A 16,188-nucleotide genomic window follows, 5' to 3' on the forward strand; every position below is an offset into this window, starting at 1 on the left:
TTTCGAAAGCGAAACCAAACCCTGCTGAGCCCCTGCTCAAAGTTCCAAGCTCCCAGGTCCCAGCCTCTGGCCTGGCTCTGGCCTGGCTCTGGCCTGGCCTGGCTCTTACTATGTCTCTTATCTCTGACTTCAACTCCAACTGCAGCTCCAACGCTGGCTGGCTGGCTGGCTGCCCAATTTCCGCGCCCATTTGGCGGCGGCGGCGGCTGCGTGAGAACCAAAACCAAAACACACAAAAAGACACAAAAAGACACAAAAAGAACATCGCGTTTGTGCATTAAGACTAGGGAGATACCCATTAGATCAGAGAGAGATCTTTTGCTGACTTTTGGGCTGTGCACGGGTCGCACAGGGGAGGGATTCGGAGCCAGAACAAATAAAGGAACCCCCCACCCCCCGCCCAACCCCACGCGTAATTTGAAAATAAAGTTGAAACAAACTACAAAAAAAAAAAAGGCAATGAGTGGAGTGGAGTGGAGTGGAGGGGAGGATAGGAGCTGGCAGACTGTGGACTGTGCACTGAAGCCATTAATAAAGCACTTGACAAGAGCCGCCGCAAAGCCACGATACGAGGAATGGAAATGGAAATGGAAATGGGAACAAGGCAAGTCATGGAAGCAGACTCCACGCCACAGCACTCCACGGCACTCCACTCCACAGCACAGCACGGCCCAGTGCTGCATCCCCTACATAGCAAGTGGTTCAGTGACCATCCCATCCATGGGGTTAGAGCTCACCTTGTTCGTTGGCATTTCCTTTTGCCGCATTCGCCAGCAGACACAGCAGACACAGACACAGCAACGCTACCGTTTGGACAAGTTCGGACAAATTTCCAATTAAACAATCGATGATGTGAAGTAATTTCGATTAAATCGAAAGGCGATCAGCACTGGGCGGGGTCGCTGCAGCGGCTGCAGAGGAGCTGTCTGTGTGCGTAGACTTGGGCCGCGCCTGTGCTCTGTCTGGGGCCTGCTGCCTGCTTTGCCAACTGCGGGGAAAACCCGTTCTCATGGCTGCTGCAGCAGCCAGCGGCGCACCACTTTTTTTGCCCATATTGCACCATATTTCGCGTGCAGAGGGAGGGGGTGGTGCGAGGGGGAGGGGGGCTTTTCCATCACTCTAAATTCGTATAAATAGGCCCAAAGAACGGCGGACCGAGACAGTTACCGAGACGCAGCCCAGACCGCAGTTGCAAGCCAAAGCAAAAACCGATCCAAATCGTATTTTTTTGTCGCTCCAGCATCCTTAGTGAACGTTAAACAAGCCCACAAAATGGCATTCAAGGTGCGTGTGGCAAGTGTGGCAAGTGTGGCGAGTGTGGGCGAGTGTGGCCAGTGTGGCAAGCATCAGGAAAGTTGCCTTCGAAGGCCACCATTGTCGCGGGGATATGCTAAATAAGCTCAATGGGAGTTTCAGGAGATATCCAAGCAGCAGTTGTTATCCTTTTGAAATGTTGCATCCGCCTCTCCGTCGGCGGGGAGCGAGGAGTGCGGGTCCAAGAGATGCCAGTTGCCAGTTTCCAGTTGCAAGATGCGCGCAAAACCTCAAGCGCTGCGTCCTGTGCTGGCAGGACTCTTTACCTTTGTGGCCTTTCCTTTGGTCGCCACGACAACGACAGGTTAACAAAGTTTGAATTGCCGCTGCTGGCAGAAAGGCAGCTCCAAGAGCTCCACTGGCTTACTTCCTGCCATCCTGGCATCCTGGCATCTACCGGGGCACCTGCAATCCTCTTATCTCCGACCTCGCTACGGCGCTTTGGCGATTTGCAAGTGCATTTCCATTTCCATTTCAATGTCCGTTTAAATTGGTGGCCCAAGGAAACGCACTGGCCAGAGCCACAGCCAGAACCAGAACCAGTGCCAGTGCCAGTGCTGAAACGCGTGCTAATTGTGCGGGGCCCAGACGCTGCTAATTACGGGTGCGTCTCTCCAGGCCAGGCCAGGCCAGGGTCAGGTCAGGTCCCGACCTGGCTACCCACTGCCAGAGCAGGTGCAGAGCCAGCGGCAAGTGGGCAGAGCAGAGCTTAGAGCCCCCCCCTACCACGACCTCGCCCACCTTCTGCATACGTAGCACAGAAGTGGACCGGAGTCCAAAGAGAGCTACTAGTGTCCCATCGTATTCCCTGCACCTCGCGACCTTTTAATGCACTGAAAAGATAGAAAAAATGAAAAAAAATAGCGCAGCATTTTTTGTTGCATTTAAATAGCATTTTTTTAGCTGTGTGCTTGGTGCAAATTGCCTGGGGCTCAGTTCGAGTTTTAGTTTTAATAAAAATACGCCAAAAAAGTAGGCCCGTAAATTGGCAGTTGCGCCAAAAGGTCCACCACGACAAGAATCATTAAAAGTCAATTAAAACCGATTTGCATATGCATTTCTGGGGTCATATTTTGGCTTATATCTTTACAGCCGCACGCTCGATTACACTGGTCAACACGATTTTTCCTCAAGGAACAAAACCAACTTTTATTTTGTTCATTTTTTCCATATTTTAGGTTTGGTTAACGAATTTTAGCTCCAAAGTCTCTCCATAGATTTTAATGAGCGATACCTTAAACGACGCCAAATTAACGCACCTATACACAAAAAAATAGAGGACACAAGATATCATTTTTTTCGACTTTTCCTGAGTTTTTAAAGTCAAAATTTCGTAAAAAATACCCACAAAAATCATAATTTTTGCATTTCAATGCTTTATATTTCCCAGACGGTAAGCTGAAATCACAAGGTGTTTGGCATTAACTTTTAGCTGTGTCAATTATCTTTTCAAAATAGCAAAGTTTTTTACAACCAGACGTAAGATACTAGAGTTATGTGAAAAAAACAAGCGCTACCTCTGAAAAAAGTTTTAAAAAAAAATACCAGACTTCAAAAATTCTTCAAAAAAAGTTCTGCCATAGAAAAAAAACCATAATTCTTTAAAAAAATTTAAAGCCCCATATCTATCAGAAAAAGTTGGTTTGGATCCTTGAGGAAAAAAAAAGTTCGATTTTGTCGAGTAGTGTTATTGCTCGATTTGGTTTTTGGTTGAGGCTTATTATGAATTGTAATATTCAACAAGGATAATCTTTCTGCTCTTTTCTGCTTTTTTAACGCACCGCCAGCTGGGAACTGCTTCCAGAAATCTCCAAACTTAGCCCCCCCCCCCATGGAATATTCGGCCAACTGATGCCGGGGACACGCTTTGTGTGTCCTTCGATACAGTCAGACCCATCTGCAGCTCCGCATCCGCCCCTCCATTAGCCCCTTCGCTCCCCTCTCGTCTGCTTGTTCCGCTCAACTACTTTACGAAACTTAATTAAAAGTTTACTCGTCTGCAATTTCCTGCTGCGCTGCTGCGCTGCCGCTGCTGCTGCTGCTGCTGCCAAAATAAACACAAGACGGCAAAAATATGAAGAAAAACAAAGTGCGCTCGTTGGCTCATTTGATGGGTTTCGATTTATTGCAGGTTATCCTCTGTGTGGCCGCAATGGCGATCGCCTGCGCACAGGCCAAGCCGGGCGGACCCGCCGCCTACTCGATTAGCGCCCCCAGCGTCGACCACGCCTCCGTGGGCAACACGCAGGAGCACACGGTGAAGGGCCACTACGGCCAGTCCTCGCAATCGGACTACGCCAGCCAGGTGCAGACGGCCCACTCCCAGTCGCATGTCCAGCGCTCGAGCATCAGCAACGATGCCGGCCTGGCCCCGGCGGCCCACTATGCAGGTGAGCCTCATCCTGTTTACTGTCCCCTCACAGACCAGACCAGACCAGACCCACCCACAAGCAGACTTAAGCATTACCAAACGCAAAGCACAAAGCACAAAGCACCACACTCCATTCCATTCCATGCCCCCCCCCGTGCACGTAGTTAAATGTTAACCCCAAAAAAAAAACACCCGGAATCTAGCTCCCGCGGCTCACGCCATTGCCGCTCCCGCCGTCGGCGCCTCGTACGCCGTTGGAGTGGGACACACGGCTCCGGCCCAGATCCAGGGCCTGGCCTACGCGAGTCATGGCTACGCGGCCGCCCCAGCTCTGGCCTACGGCGGCCACTACGGAGCTCAGTACGGCGGCGGCGGCCATTACGCAGCCACGGCCCCGGCTCTGCAGCTGTCCGGAGTGGGACTGGGACTGGGACTGGGACACTACGGACAAATCGGACACCTCGGCCTGGGCGCTGCTGGTCTCGCCTATGGCGGCTATGGCGCCTATAGCTCCGGTCCGGCCCTGTCGCATGGCTATGCTCAGGTGGCCGCCGCTCCCGCTCAAGTTGTGAAGTATGCCGCCGCTCCAGCCTACGGTAGGTGCAAGCCCGGATGCCGATGCTGCCACTCCCTCCGACAACAAAGCCTGCCCCTCTCCACCACCTAACTTTCCGCACTTCCCGCTGCACTCTCTCTACGCACTGTCACTGCTTCCGTAGTCATTTTGTGAACGCTGCTCAACTAATTCTCCAGCAAGTTTTCAGCTCTAACATGCCACAGAGCAGCCCCACACACACCCATGGGGCGTGGCTGTCGATAGGGCAGTGCATATACATAGTAAGGGTTATGGCGAATAAGTATTGGGGGGGAGAGAGAGAAAAGTTATCTCCTGCCGGACTGCTTGGCGGAATTTATTGTGTTTTCGCCTGTCCAAAGTGCACTTGGCAAAAACAAACTTCGGGCAAAGCTTAAGTTTAGCTCCACTGGACACCAGGCGGATGGGTGGGGTGCATGGGGAGTGGGGTGCATGGGGAGTGGGGTGCATGGGGTATGCCACATAGAAAAAAATACTCCAAGCGATAAATGGCAGTCGAAAAAGAACAAAGCAAGCGATCGATGTGATCAAAGGCTTGGCTCCTCCCCCCTTGAGGAATGGATGCTTCACGCCCCCTTGCATGACACTTAGCTGCCCATGGTGAGGGGGTGTGCCTCAATCGATTCGCCTCCCCGACACCTTGCTACATGCAAACTGGGATACAGGATAAGCTCTTTCTGTCCGTCAGCTATCGATTTGTCTTCCCCGAAACAGATAGGACAAGTGCGGCCCGAGGCCCGAGGCCCGAGGCCCGAGGCGGGCCTGACAGCAGGCCAAATGTTCGGCCCTGTAATCAATCATTCATTGCCCCTAACCGGGCTCCTCTGGGGGGGGGGGGGTGGGGGGGCGCACTACTTTAAAGCCATCAGCCGTCAGGCGTTGCTGATGATGACTCAAATAGGACAGACGCCAGTTTTGGAGTCAGCGGCTCCCAAGGGTCGCCCGTCACTGCCCCACCCAAAAAAAAAAAATGCATTCTGCTGCCTGGTGTCATGTCAGATGCGGGGTGTCCAAGTCCACGTCCACGTCCACGTCCAAGTCCAAGTCATGGCGGAGTCTGCCAGCCCCGTACCACTGCCGCCTAGGGGGGTGCTGTCTCCTCCTGTGTGTGTGTGTCTCTGCCATTTGATTGATGTCATCTTGTCGGTTGATTGCTTAGGCACTACGCACACTACTACGCTCCGAGCAGAGCTGAGAAATGTTTGTTTGTGTGTGTGGAACCTGGACAATTGTCTCTGCGGTTGCCGTGAACAACATCGAAGCAGAACAGGAGCACGACAGGAGCACAACATTGTCCAAACAGAGCAAGGACCTCTCTCTCTCTCTCTCTCTCTCTCTCTGTCCCTGTCCCTGTCCCGATTTTAATTTGGGGATGCTCGACAAGCTGGACTCTGTCTCAGTATTTTCCTTTCGTACTCTCCCTCTCCCTCCCTCCCTCTCTCTCTATCTCTCTCTATCTCTCTGTGTTCTCTACAGCTATATTTCCATATCTCTGTTTTCACTTTGTTTTCTCGCTCTTTGTGTGCTCTTATGCTAACTTTTTGCCTCCTTCTTCTGTTGCTGATCCCCCCCGACTATAGCTCCCGGCATCATTGGACACGGCTACGCCCCCGCTGCGTATGCTGCACCCGCCTACGCTGCGCACCTTGGTGGCCCAGTGCTGAAGTGAGTAATGAGAAATGACGGAGTCGTTATTAATAGAGCCCCAGCCAAGCCCCCCTGGAGCCCCCCCCCCAGCCACGCCAGCCGCGCCACACCCTTCTCCGAACAGATGGACAAATATAATCGCACGCTCATCTCTCCCTCTCTCTCTCCCCCTCTCTCTCTCCCTCTCTATCTCTCTCTCTCTCTCTTTTACCAGAGCCGCCGTTGCCGCACCCGCCCTGGTACACACATCGGTCTCTGGCCACGGCATTCAGTACGGCTACTAGGGAGATTACGCCGTGACCCTGCCTCCCTGCTCCCTGTACCAGTCCCAGTAGCCCCGCCATTGTCACCATAAGCTCGAGCTCCAGCTGCAGCTCCTGCTCCTGCTCCTGCTCCTGCTCCCTCCGCCCGGACATGCATTCGTCCGTCCAGAAAAGCAAGCACCCAACGCATCCATCTCTCGTCCCAGTCCCTGTCCCTGTCCCTGTTCCTGGCGCACGCTAATAATAATAATAATAATAATAATAATAATAATGGGAACAATAATACCCAGAGCGCGCGTGTTGCCGGCTCCTCCGCTCTTTCACTCCGGCTGCCAGTGATGCCGGGGCGCTGCTCGACTTAATTAAAACTCGATTTGTTAACTGCAGTGTGCGGCAGTGTACGGCAGTGTTAAGCGCGCAAAAACCGGAGCAACTGTGACCGAGGTGAGCTGTGAGCTGTGACTGCGACACGCTGCAACGTTGCCGATTTTCACCGAAAAGTACGCCGCAATCCTCTGAGAGAGGGTGTCCGTGCTCCTGTCCGTGTCCGTGTCCGTGCTTCGTGGTTTTTTTTTTTTTGTGTTATTATTATTATTATTATGTTTTTTCTTTAGCTGCAGGGCTTACGCTCTGCGGGGCAAGGAACGGGCGGGCCATCTCACCCATCCGCCGTAACAACCCCAGCTACCGCCCCCCCCCCCTGCCCACTGAATGCTGCCCCGTACTGTACTGTATGTGTTTTTTTTTTATCGCGGTTGAACTTACGTTGTATTTAAACTTATTTTGTAAACTGAAACGAAATGCAAGTGGAAATGTTGGAAAAATAAATAAAAAAAAAAACTCATTGTTATAACTGACTTTCACTCCATGTCTGTGGGGGGCGGGGGGCGTGTAGTGGGTCCCAGGACCTGTCGTTTTATGATATATGATGCAGACCTTGCATATATCGTCCCTCTATTTAGGGAAGCTGCTCGGAGATTTATTTGCCACGCCCCAGTTGATCAACGCCATAAAGTTATGGCGCATAACACGACAGCCCGTCGCCCGCGAGCCCTTGGAACATAACTCTGGATAAACTCTGGACAGATGTAGTCTCGTACCAGTATCCGTACCCGTACCCCTACCCGTACCCCTACTCGTTCTCGAACAGCGTGCTGCTCCATGACGGTCAGCAGCAGCGACTGCACTTCTGTTTGACTCCAAACGAAGCACTTAGAGCTGCAAGACGCACTGTCCATCCACATCCACAGCCACATCCATGCCACGTCCATTCACATATAAATCTTTTGCGGATTTTAAGCCCCTCCCCCCCCACCACCAATGCCAAGTGCAAAGTGCAAAGGCCCCCAAAAGCCCAAAAATCCATTTACGTCACTCGCACATGGCCCAAAATAGACAAGCCATCAATTTATTTTGGTCTTTGCCCAAAATACTCGTAGCAATGGTGGGAAGGGAAGGGAAGGGAAGGGACATCCCTGGAGCAGCACTTCTATGGCATTCAAAATGTCACTTGGCTTGAGTCGAGTCGAGGTCTGTTCCCATGTCCCAGGGACGGGGAAAGGGACAGGGTTGCAAGTGCTGTAAGCAGCCCAAACGCACTTCACATTAATTAGCGAAAGATGAGAAATGAGACTTGATCGTAGCCTGCAATAGGCAGTACGAGTATTTTCCTGGTTCCCACTTGCCATTTTCTCGTTTAACCGAACTTCACATTATCCCTGATGCAAGGGCTGGGGCCCCAAAATGCACGAGGCTGCTACCTCGTTTTGCGGTCTGTTGCCAATCTCCTCTCGACCTACATAATTGCCAGGCCGTTTTGTCAGGCTTAGGCGTATCATTCGCCCAAGCCCAAGTTCAATCGGTTTTTAATTTGCTGGCGTACGAGTAGTAGGAGGATGAGGGCCCTTGAGGCAAATTGTTTGCGGTTAGCATGAAGCATCTGCAACTGCATCTGCAACTGACTCGTGCCCTACATTTAATCTCATCTTTCGGGCGAAAGTTTGTCCCAATTATCGCAACTAATTAGGAAGCCAGGCCCACTCGTCGAGTGGGGGAGCTCGTCTCGTATTTTTGGCTCTATGATTGCTGCTGCTGCTGCTGGCCCATAATGGCCTGCTGCGGGTTCCCTAGTCGCAGTGGCAGTGGCAGTGCCAGCGGAAGTGAAAGAGGCAGCTGCAAGCTTGTTGCTGACTTAAGCCCAGGGCAAACAGTCGTGTCTAGAGGCACGAGGCATGGCATGTCCATCCTGGTCGTGGCGCTGTTTGTTCAAGCCCCGTCTGCCATTGTCCATTGTCCATTGTCCTGGCCTGCTCCTCTCGTTTGGGGAAATGAACAGGATGCGGTCCTACGCATACACAGCCCTCAGCCCTCAGCCCACAGCACACACAACACACGGACACGGACACAATCACTCACACACATGTCTGTGTACACGTGGGCCTATTTTGTAACTGTGTTTGCTTTGCGCCTCATTCGGCTAGTTTTCCATTTCCATTTCCATTTTTCTCTTTTCTTTTTTCGGCTCCGTTTCCTCTTGATTCTTTTTCTTTCACTTGAATTCGTTGTTGTTGTCTGTCCCAACCGAAATGCGAATTTTTCCATGCAAATAAGTCGCTGGGAAAGCTGGGGAAAATCAGTGTCTGATTTTGCAGGTTCTCAGGCTCTCAGGCAAAATAGCTATGGGCTTTTCCAATTAATATTCATCCGGCAAGGGGATTGCGGATCTTTAATTGAATTACTTTTAAATGTTAAGGGCGTGCAAAGGGTGTGCAAAGGGTGTGCAGCAGGGCTCCAGTACGAGCATTTTATTATTATTTCTTGTCTTGGCTTGGGTCTTGCCTTGTGCTTGTTCGAGTGTACGAGCTTAGTCAGCGGGTTATTGTTTGTTCGCTCCTCCGGGGTGGAGGGGGGGCGCCACTCTTCTAATGCAATTGTCGTGTTTTTGGCTCTGCGTCCCACTGTTCCTGCCTTCAACTTCAGTCGTTTCTTGGCAGCAGATTTTCTTGGCTTTCGTTACGTTTCGATTTGCTGTTTACATTGGCAGCTGGGCCGTATGCCCGGAGCGATGCCGTCCTTGCTGGCAGGTGGACACGGCCAGATGAATCCTCAAGGACACGTACATCATGAGGCAAATATAACCCTGGATGCCCATGGGTGCCCAGTGCCACCTGTTGGGCAGCGAGTCTGAAAGGGGATTGCATAATGCTCCCTTGGGGGGGTCTTGGGCAAAAATTCGATGCAGATATAAATGCAGATGCCACACATGTGGCAAATACTCGAATGATGCAATTCAATCCCTAAACGCGACGCCTTCATCTGTCCAGCCCTTGCCAAACCTCCCCCCACCCCACGCATAGGGTACCCAAGGCGATTGCCATCCCTTGAATCCTTTGAATATTTCCACTGCCACTGGCACTGCCTTCAACCACCCACCAGCAGCCCAGCAGCCCAGCAGCCCAGCAGCTCAGGCAGGAGAAAAGGCTTTGCTTTGCTTTGCCGTTCATTTCCATGGATATCGTTCGTACCTATTAATAGAGCTGCCAGCCGCCATCCCACACCACACCACATACCAAATTCTTGCGGTGAGCTGATAAATGGGAGCATTGAAGCTCCAATGCGATTATAAACTCTACAAACAGTCTTAATGGGAGCACGCAGTCTCCTCTTTTCATACCCACAATGGAAAACACACATTTTCCTCAACGTTTTCCTTTGGCATTGGACCAGCAACGGTATTTTTCAGTTAAAATGAGTTTTGAGTCGTTTTGCTGAAACGGCTGCAACTTGGCCGTTTATTCATCGATTCTTACAAGCGATACCTTAAACGACGCCTAATTAATGCGTCTATCTAGAACTAAAAATGCATGCCAAGAATTTTTTTTTTTCGATTTTTCCTAAGTTTTTAAAGTCAAAATTTCGGAAAAAATACCGCAAATAAAGATGAAATTTGAATTTGAAAGCTTAATATCTTCGAGGCGTTAAGCTGCAGCTACAAAGTGTCGCGTTCGGATTTATAGCTGCATTTGTCAGATTTGCAGAATTGCTAAGTTGTATGCAACCAAATATACAATACTTCAGTTATGTGGAAAATAGAAGCACGTAACTCTTAAAAAAAACATTTAAAAATACAAAGTTTTTTTAAATTCTTTAAAAAAAACTAAACCATAAAAAAATGAATAATTCGTTAACCAAATTTAAGTCCCGCAATCTATCAGAAAAAGTCATTTTGGGCCACAGCGTAAAAGTCGTGCTGAGAATTATTTTCAGTGACTTAGAGAAAATTTAAAACATTACTCTTCTTGCTTTCATGGTGACAAGCTGCTTTATAATCTCATCAATATTAAGTTTCTCTGTGATACAATGACAAGATGCTGCATGAGCGAGCGAAGAACCGGTTCTATGTATGGCGTGGCTTATCGCTACGTCCCATGTACTGAACAGAGGAGGGAGCGCGCGAGCTTTCAGTTCTCTTTTCGGCTATGCTTCGTTTTTGACCGCGAACCCGCTGCCCGTCGGCTTCGTCTGTGCATGCATGTGCATGCATTTCGCACAGTGGGGCCCTCGGCCATTTCAGCTTGCTAAATTAATAAGCGAATAAGTGTTCACCCTGAAACAATTTTCAACTTTAAGTGCTTACATCTCATATTCTCTGGAAAATTCTCTTTTAGATTCGTATTTTTATTTTACGTATCCAGAGCGCTCACAAAATGTTTTGACCTGTGCAAGCCCTTTTTGGCTGTGCCGCTGCGCCTGTAGCATTTCAGAGCCCAAAAGATAAGTGAAGAAATAGCCCCGCGCGCCCGTACCCAAAAGCATTAAACGAAAATTGAGCGAGCATTTTGCTCGTCCTGCAACAACTTGGTATTGTATAGTCTTCGATTATACTCTATTGTTAATAAACTGAGTTTACTCAATCTTTCTTGTATCCGCTTCAGTGTGCTAAAGGATCGTTGTAATCGATGCAGATGTAACCGGAATATCTCCGAGTTTTTATAGTTTGGTGTCGGGTTAATATTTTGTAATATATGTATAACTGGAGAACCGCCAAATGGTTCAGATTAACAAAATCGTGCGCCTGTTGTCTAAGCTCATTATCTGTAGAAGTTTTTATTTTTGAGCCTGCTAGAAATTCGAAATCTTCAGCAATTTTAGGCAGAGCTCTAAATCATCGCCATTGTAGGCGCTGAATTCCCGTATTACCGAACTGCGAATACCCCGTAATCAGAGGCTTTTAGATTTAATCATTCATAGCAATTTATTGTTGATGCCAGACGAGAATTCTGAATTTATTCACTAGGAATTTCGACGAAAAAAAAACTTAATAGATCGAAAAAAAATATACTTAAGATAGAGACGGATCCTGTTGCTGCTTCGGCTGCTTCCGGCTGACTAGAAATTGTAGTTGAGATTGCCGCTGCTGAAGCTCACGTGGGAAACGTCCGACGAGGGCTGGAACGAGGGCGAGCCCAGCACGGAGGACATTGGGACGGCCATTCCGTAGCTTTGGGTGGTGGTGGGGGCCAGTTGGCTGCTGGCAAACTGCTGCTGCTGCTCGCGCAGCACGTCCTGCTGCTGCTGCTGCAGGAAGCCCATGTGCTGCTGGGTCGAGTAGAAGTCGCCACCTGTGGGCGCGGCCTGACCACCTCGACCGCCCCCTGATCCTGAGTAGATGTCGCCCGCTGAGTACGCGGCACGAACGCCCTGTCCTTGAGCTGCTCCCTGGTTGCCGGACAGACGGCCAGCCTGCTGCTGCAGCCCGTTGGATCCGAACTGCGGACGACGGTAAACGAAACGCGATCCAGCAGCTCCTGCGACATCAGGCTGGATCTGTGGCTGGGCCTGGGCCTGGGCCTGGGACTGCCCCTGGGACTGCCCCTGTCCCTGTCCGGGGGCCTGGGCCTGTCCGATGGACATGTCCGGATAGAACTGGTAGAGTTTCTGAAGCAGCTGCTGCTGCTGCTGCTCGAACTCCACTCGCTGCCGCTGGTAGTCAAGGAAGGCGGCCTGCATTTGGTCCGCATAGGTGGGCACGGGGGCGCGCTGTCCGGCGGCAGCAGCCACTTCGGGGGCCGCCACTCCCGACTGTGCCAGCAGTTGCTGCTGCTGCTGCTGCAGCAGCTGCTGGGCCTGGAGCTCGTGCTGTTGCTGCAGCTGCTGCTGCTGCTGCTGGAGAGTGGATGGGACTGATGGCTTGAGCTTTCCCCCGCGAGCTGGCGCGCGTCCTGCAGCCGGAGCCGGCTGCTGATACACAGACGTATGTGGAGCTGCTGCTGCCGGAAAGCCACCGAAAGGCGTAGAAATTTGCTGTCGAAATAGAAATGGGAAACGGGTTACAGGTGAACAGGTGAACAATAAGCCGCGCTAATTATGGCAATCCCTTATGAGCTATTTATCCCACTGCTGTGAGGCCCAGAGAAGTCTTACCAGTCTGTTGTCATGGCTCTGTGTACGGGCTTTGTTTGATCTCATTTTTGGCTGTGGTGAAAGGATTGCTGACTCAGGGAATCCCACTGCGGATTTGTTTCGGATTGTGGCGGAAGGAGCGAGGCGAACTGAACTACTGAATTTGTGGCGAGATATTCCAATGTTTCGAATTCGAAATTCTAAATTCTAAATCTAAAATAATATTTCGAGAGCAAAAATTACAACTACTCCGAACCGATACGCGCTGACGAAGCGAACAAATGAAACTGAAACTGAAACTGAAACTAAAACCGAGTCAGATGTCTGACGGATACCCCGATGAAGCCCTGACAGCAGCAGTGCCTGGAACCGTTAGCCGTTAGCCGGAAGCCTACTGAGATCTCGTATCGAATCCGCATCCGAATCCGCATCCGATTCCGAATCGAATCGGTCACGCGATGCTGGCCGCCTTTAAAGCAGGCCGTGGACCGCGGACAGGTCACAGTGGAGAGATGAGGTCGCAGCTGATTGGACTGCTGCTCGTCGGACTCGGCTTGAGCCTGGCTCGGGCCCGACCGCAGAATCCCTTGGAGAATTTGGCGCTGGGCGCCATGAACGTGGCCGCCAATGTCGCCGAGGCTGTGCAGGGTGGCGCGGCCATCAATCGTGACTTTAATGTGGATAATCCCCTGATGTCGGTGCACTCGAAGACGGCCGCGGGCTTTGGCGACGCCATGCGGCCGCCTTCTGGCGGCGACTCCTCCGAGTCCGAGGAGCGAAGGCGACGCAGGAGAAGACGGAGCTTGCAGCAGGCCCAGCGGTCCCAGCGGTCCCAGCGGATCAAGCGTGCGCCCTGCCACTGGAAGATGACCATGCCCACGGAGCCTGCCGGCGAGGACGAGGTGGAGGCGCGCAAGAAGCGGGCCCGCAAGCGAGCCGCCAACAACGCCTCCCGATCCCGCATCACTCCCAAGAAGAGCACCAAGAAGAAGAAGCTCCTACGAAGGAGACGCCAGCAGCCCTCGCAGCAAGCTGGCGGCGGACAGCAGCAGCAGCAGGCAGCGGCGAGCCTTGGCGATCGCCTCAAGGGCATGTGGCTTACCCTGGTGGACAACGTCGCGGATGCGGTGCAGCAGATGCAGAAGAAGATAACCAGCGCGGCAGGAGCAGCCGCAGCAGGCCGCAGCTAGGTGGGATACCCCGATACCCCGATACCCCACCCCACCCCATCCACAGTGTTACTTTTTGTTTTGGTTTTTTTTTTGTGTTGCAAATAAGTTAAATCTAATAAAAGTAAATGGAAATCTGAATGCAGATCTGAATGGAAATGGAAATGGAAATGGCACGGGCAGCCAGAAATTTGTCAGATTCATGGCACGGGTTTCCACTTCCACTTCCACTTCCGGCTGAAAGCATGTTCGGTTGCATGTGAACATTTCCGGGGGGGGGAGGTGGAGATCGCCTAATCAGCAGGGGTCAATCTGCAATCTGCACGCTCGCTCGTCCCAGTACAAAAGCTGGCACTCGGGCACGATTATTCAACAGTTGCCCAAATGACTTCCGCACTCATCTACGCCCTGACTCTGATCTTCGTGCTGGCTGCGGCCGGCGGTGGACTGGGGGATCTCGACTTGGACCTGGACTACTCCAACGAGTATGACGATGTGCGGCCCCATCTGGTGTACCCGGACGAGCCGCGGCTGGACAATCAGATCAGCAATGCGGCACAGCAGTTCGGGCAGAGCATTCGAAATGCCTGGCAGTCGATGGTAGACTCCGCCCGCAGCTACATCGAGGAGCTCTCGAATCTGTTCAGCGATGGACGCCGGCCCAATGACGGCCACGCGGTGTTCTCCACAGATGATGCCTAGGAGGAGGAGGCGCTCTCGGATCTGCTTGTTTTTCGCTCAATAAATTCTGCTGATGGCTAATGGCTAATATCGACCAATATGATCTAGTTGGGGTGGGGAGGGGGTGCTGCAAATCTACAGAGATCGGTGTTTGGAATTACTTCTATTCTCGCTATTTGCCCAGCTAAATGATGGCCACACACGCAACACGAAACGTGAACGACCGCCATGAGGTTATGCCATGTTAATCAGTCAGCTACATTTATCGGAATCTGCGAATCAGAGGCGGAAAATGCAATACCGAACAGGAAGACAGGAAAAAGGTCAGGCAGGGCCAGCTGCAGCAACTGCAGCAACTGCAGCAACGATGCAACTAAGTAATTAGAAGATACCAACACCCCTCCCCACGCTTGCGGCTAATTGCATTCGCTTACCCTCCCCCCAAAAAAAAAAAGCTTAAATAGAACGTGCGCTATGAAGCAGCTTGCATATCCGTACCCGAATCGGATCCACTATGATGACACTGCGCCGTCTGACTCTGTGGCTGGTTGGCTCGTTGCTGCTGCTGCTGCTGCTGCTGGCCTGCACTGAAGCTCGCCCACAGGTGAGACTGACACTGACACTGAGACTGAGACTGAGACGAGAGAAACCCAAGAGGGGGAGATATCCCAGTACTGAGCCTAACCGAAAACTTCTTCGACAGGATCTGGACACTGGCATGGCACTGGCCGCGGGGCAGCTGAAGCAGCTGATGGATACGGGCGGCGGTGCGCGCCACGAGCAGAGCGTTGAGGTTCTCGGCCAGCGGATGGACGGAGCCGTGCAGCTGGGCTTTGGCGATGTCATGAGTCTGCCGCTGCCTGGCTAAATGGTAGACCAGAGGTCGGTCGCTGGCCCCTGCAGATGATGTGCTAAATTCGCGATTTTTGTAAAATGCTGAAGCTGAAATAAATGTACCTGTGTACGACTCCCAGGACTCACCAGCTGATCCTGCTGCACCTCCTGCTGTGACTGTGGCTGCTCCTGCTTGGCCGCTCCGTAGTAACGGGTGAAGGTCTGCTGCAGCTGCGGCGTTTTCACGCTGTAGGAGTTCGTGTTGGCGTCCGTGTGGAAGGAGACCTGCGCCCGGCAGGCTGCCTGCTGGCCGGCCAGGACCACACCCGCCATTATCAAGGCCACTGCAAACATGTCCACGGACGAATGATTTACGGACGAGTGCTAATTGTTGGTTGGTTCTACTCGCTGCCCTTGCCCTCCGCTGATGCCACGTGCGGCTCGTTATCGGTTGCTTATCGGAGTCGGAGTACGCGACACGGCGAAAAGCGACTGTGAATGTGCAGCGCCCGCCGTCCGCCCCAGCATTATATACTCGTACGAGTACGAGTCTATGCAGTGCCCCAGAGCGCTGTTTTCGATTATCCAATTGTTCAGCGACTGTCAGCGACTCTCTCTCTCCGCCACCCCCACCCACTCCCTTTCGCTTGCGACATTTATTATGCAGAAGCCGCGGCCAAAAAATCGAGAGTGTTGTGACGACACGTCCATCAGCCTGCCTCCCTCCAGCTGCCATCCATCCATCTCTATGACGATACTCTTGAATAGAACTTCAGGGAGCAGTGGACCATGCGTTGGTTTCCATCGCATCGAGGGCTCACTTGTTGCTCCCTTGGATCCCCTGGATCCCCTGGATCCCCTGGATCCCCTGGATCCCTGGGACACTTGTGGAACGCCGTGCCCCCGTCCAAT

General features: G+C 51.9%; 4 protein-coding genes across 5 annotated transcripts; 3 read left to right on the forward strand and 1 right to left on the reverse strand.

Annotated features, from left to right (window-relative positions):
- Positions 1-1,176: 1,176 nt before the first annotated feature.
- LOC111082264 (cuticle protein 21.3) lies at positions 1,177-6,255 on the forward strand. Of its 2 annotated transcripts, XM_022378441.2 has the most exons (5): positions 1,177-1,284; positions 3,446-3,704; positions 3,889-4,281; positions 5,861-5,945; positions 6,142-6,255. In XM_022378441.2, exons 1-5 carry the CDS (start codon positions 1,273-1,275, stop codon positions 6,209-6,211), a joined length of 819 nt encoding a protein of 272 aa, XP_022234133.1. In that variant the 5' UTR covers positions 1,177-1,272; the 3' UTR covers positions 6,212-6,255. The 2 variants fall into 2 exon arrangements, with proteins under 2 accessions (XP_022234133.1, XP_022234134.1); XM_022378442.2 differs by lacking the exon at positions 3,889-4,281.
- Positions 6,256-11,437: 5,182 nt separating this feature from the next.
- Positions 11,438-12,890, reverse strand: LOC111081834 (putative uncharacterized protein DDB_G0271606). The gene is made up of 2 exons (XM_022377988.2): positions 12,614-12,890; positions 11,438-12,493 (listed from the first exon to the last, which is right to left on the reverse strand). Exons 1-2 carry the CDS (start codon positions 12,656-12,658, stop codon positions 11,579-11,581), a joined length of 960 nt encoding a protein of 319 aa, XP_022233680.2. The 5' UTR covers positions 12,659-12,890; the 3' UTR covers positions 11,438-11,578.
- Positions 12,891-13,035: 145 nt separating this feature from the next.
- Positions 13,036-13,899, forward strand: LOC111081843. The gene has a single exon (XM_022378000.2). The coding sequence runs from the start codon at positions 13,051-13,053 to the stop codon at positions 13,780-13,782; it is 732 nt and encodes a 243-aa protein (XP_022233692.2). The 5' UTR covers positions 13,036-13,050; the 3' UTR covers positions 13,783-13,899.
- A 246-nt stretch (positions 13,900-14,145) lies between these two features.
- On the forward strand, positions 14,146-14,531 carry LOC111081865. Its single transcript, XM_022378021.2, has one exon. It carries the CDS (start codon positions 14,146-14,148, stop codon positions 14,461-14,463), a length of 318 nt encoding a protein of 105 aa, XP_022233713.1. The 3' UTR covers positions 14,464-14,531.
- Positions 14,532-16,188: the final 1,657 nt, after the last annotated feature.

Source organism: Drosophila obscura, unplaced genomic scaffold (genome assembly GCF_018151105.1).
Source record: "Drosophila obscura isolate BZ-5 IFL unplaced genomic scaffold, ASM1815110v1 contig_73, whole genome shotgun sequence".
NCBI lineage: Eukaryota > Metazoa > Arthropoda > Insecta > Diptera > Drosophilidae > Drosophila > Drosophila obscura.

Bases quoted from the DNA above. Each gene is read 5' to 3' on its own strand.
- LOC111082264 (XM_022378441.2), top strand. The intron at 4,282-5,860 runs GTAGGTGCAAGC...CCCCGACTATAG, and splicing joins TGCCGCCGCTCCAGCCTACG to CTCCCGGCATCATTGGACAC. The intron at 5,946-6,141 runs GTGAGTAATGAG...CTCTTTTACCAG, and splicing joins CTTGGTGGCCCAGTGCTGAA to AGCCGCCGTTGCCGCACCCG.
- LOC111081834 (XM_022377988.2), bottom strand. From the start codon at position 12,658: ATGAGATCAAACAAAGCCCGTACACAGAGCCATGACAACAGACTG. The intron at 12,494-12,613 runs GTAAGACTTCTC...CTATTTCGACAG, and splicing joins AGAGCCATGACAACAGACTG to CAAATTTCTACGCCTTTCGG.
- LOC111081843 (XM_022378000.2), top strand. From the start codon at position 13,051: ATGCTGGCCGCCTTTAAAGCAGGCCGTGGACCGCGGACAGGTCACAGT.
- LOC111081865 (XM_022378021.2), top strand. From the start codon at position 14,146: ATGACTTCCGCACTCATCTACGCCCTGACTCTGATCTTCGTGCTGGCT.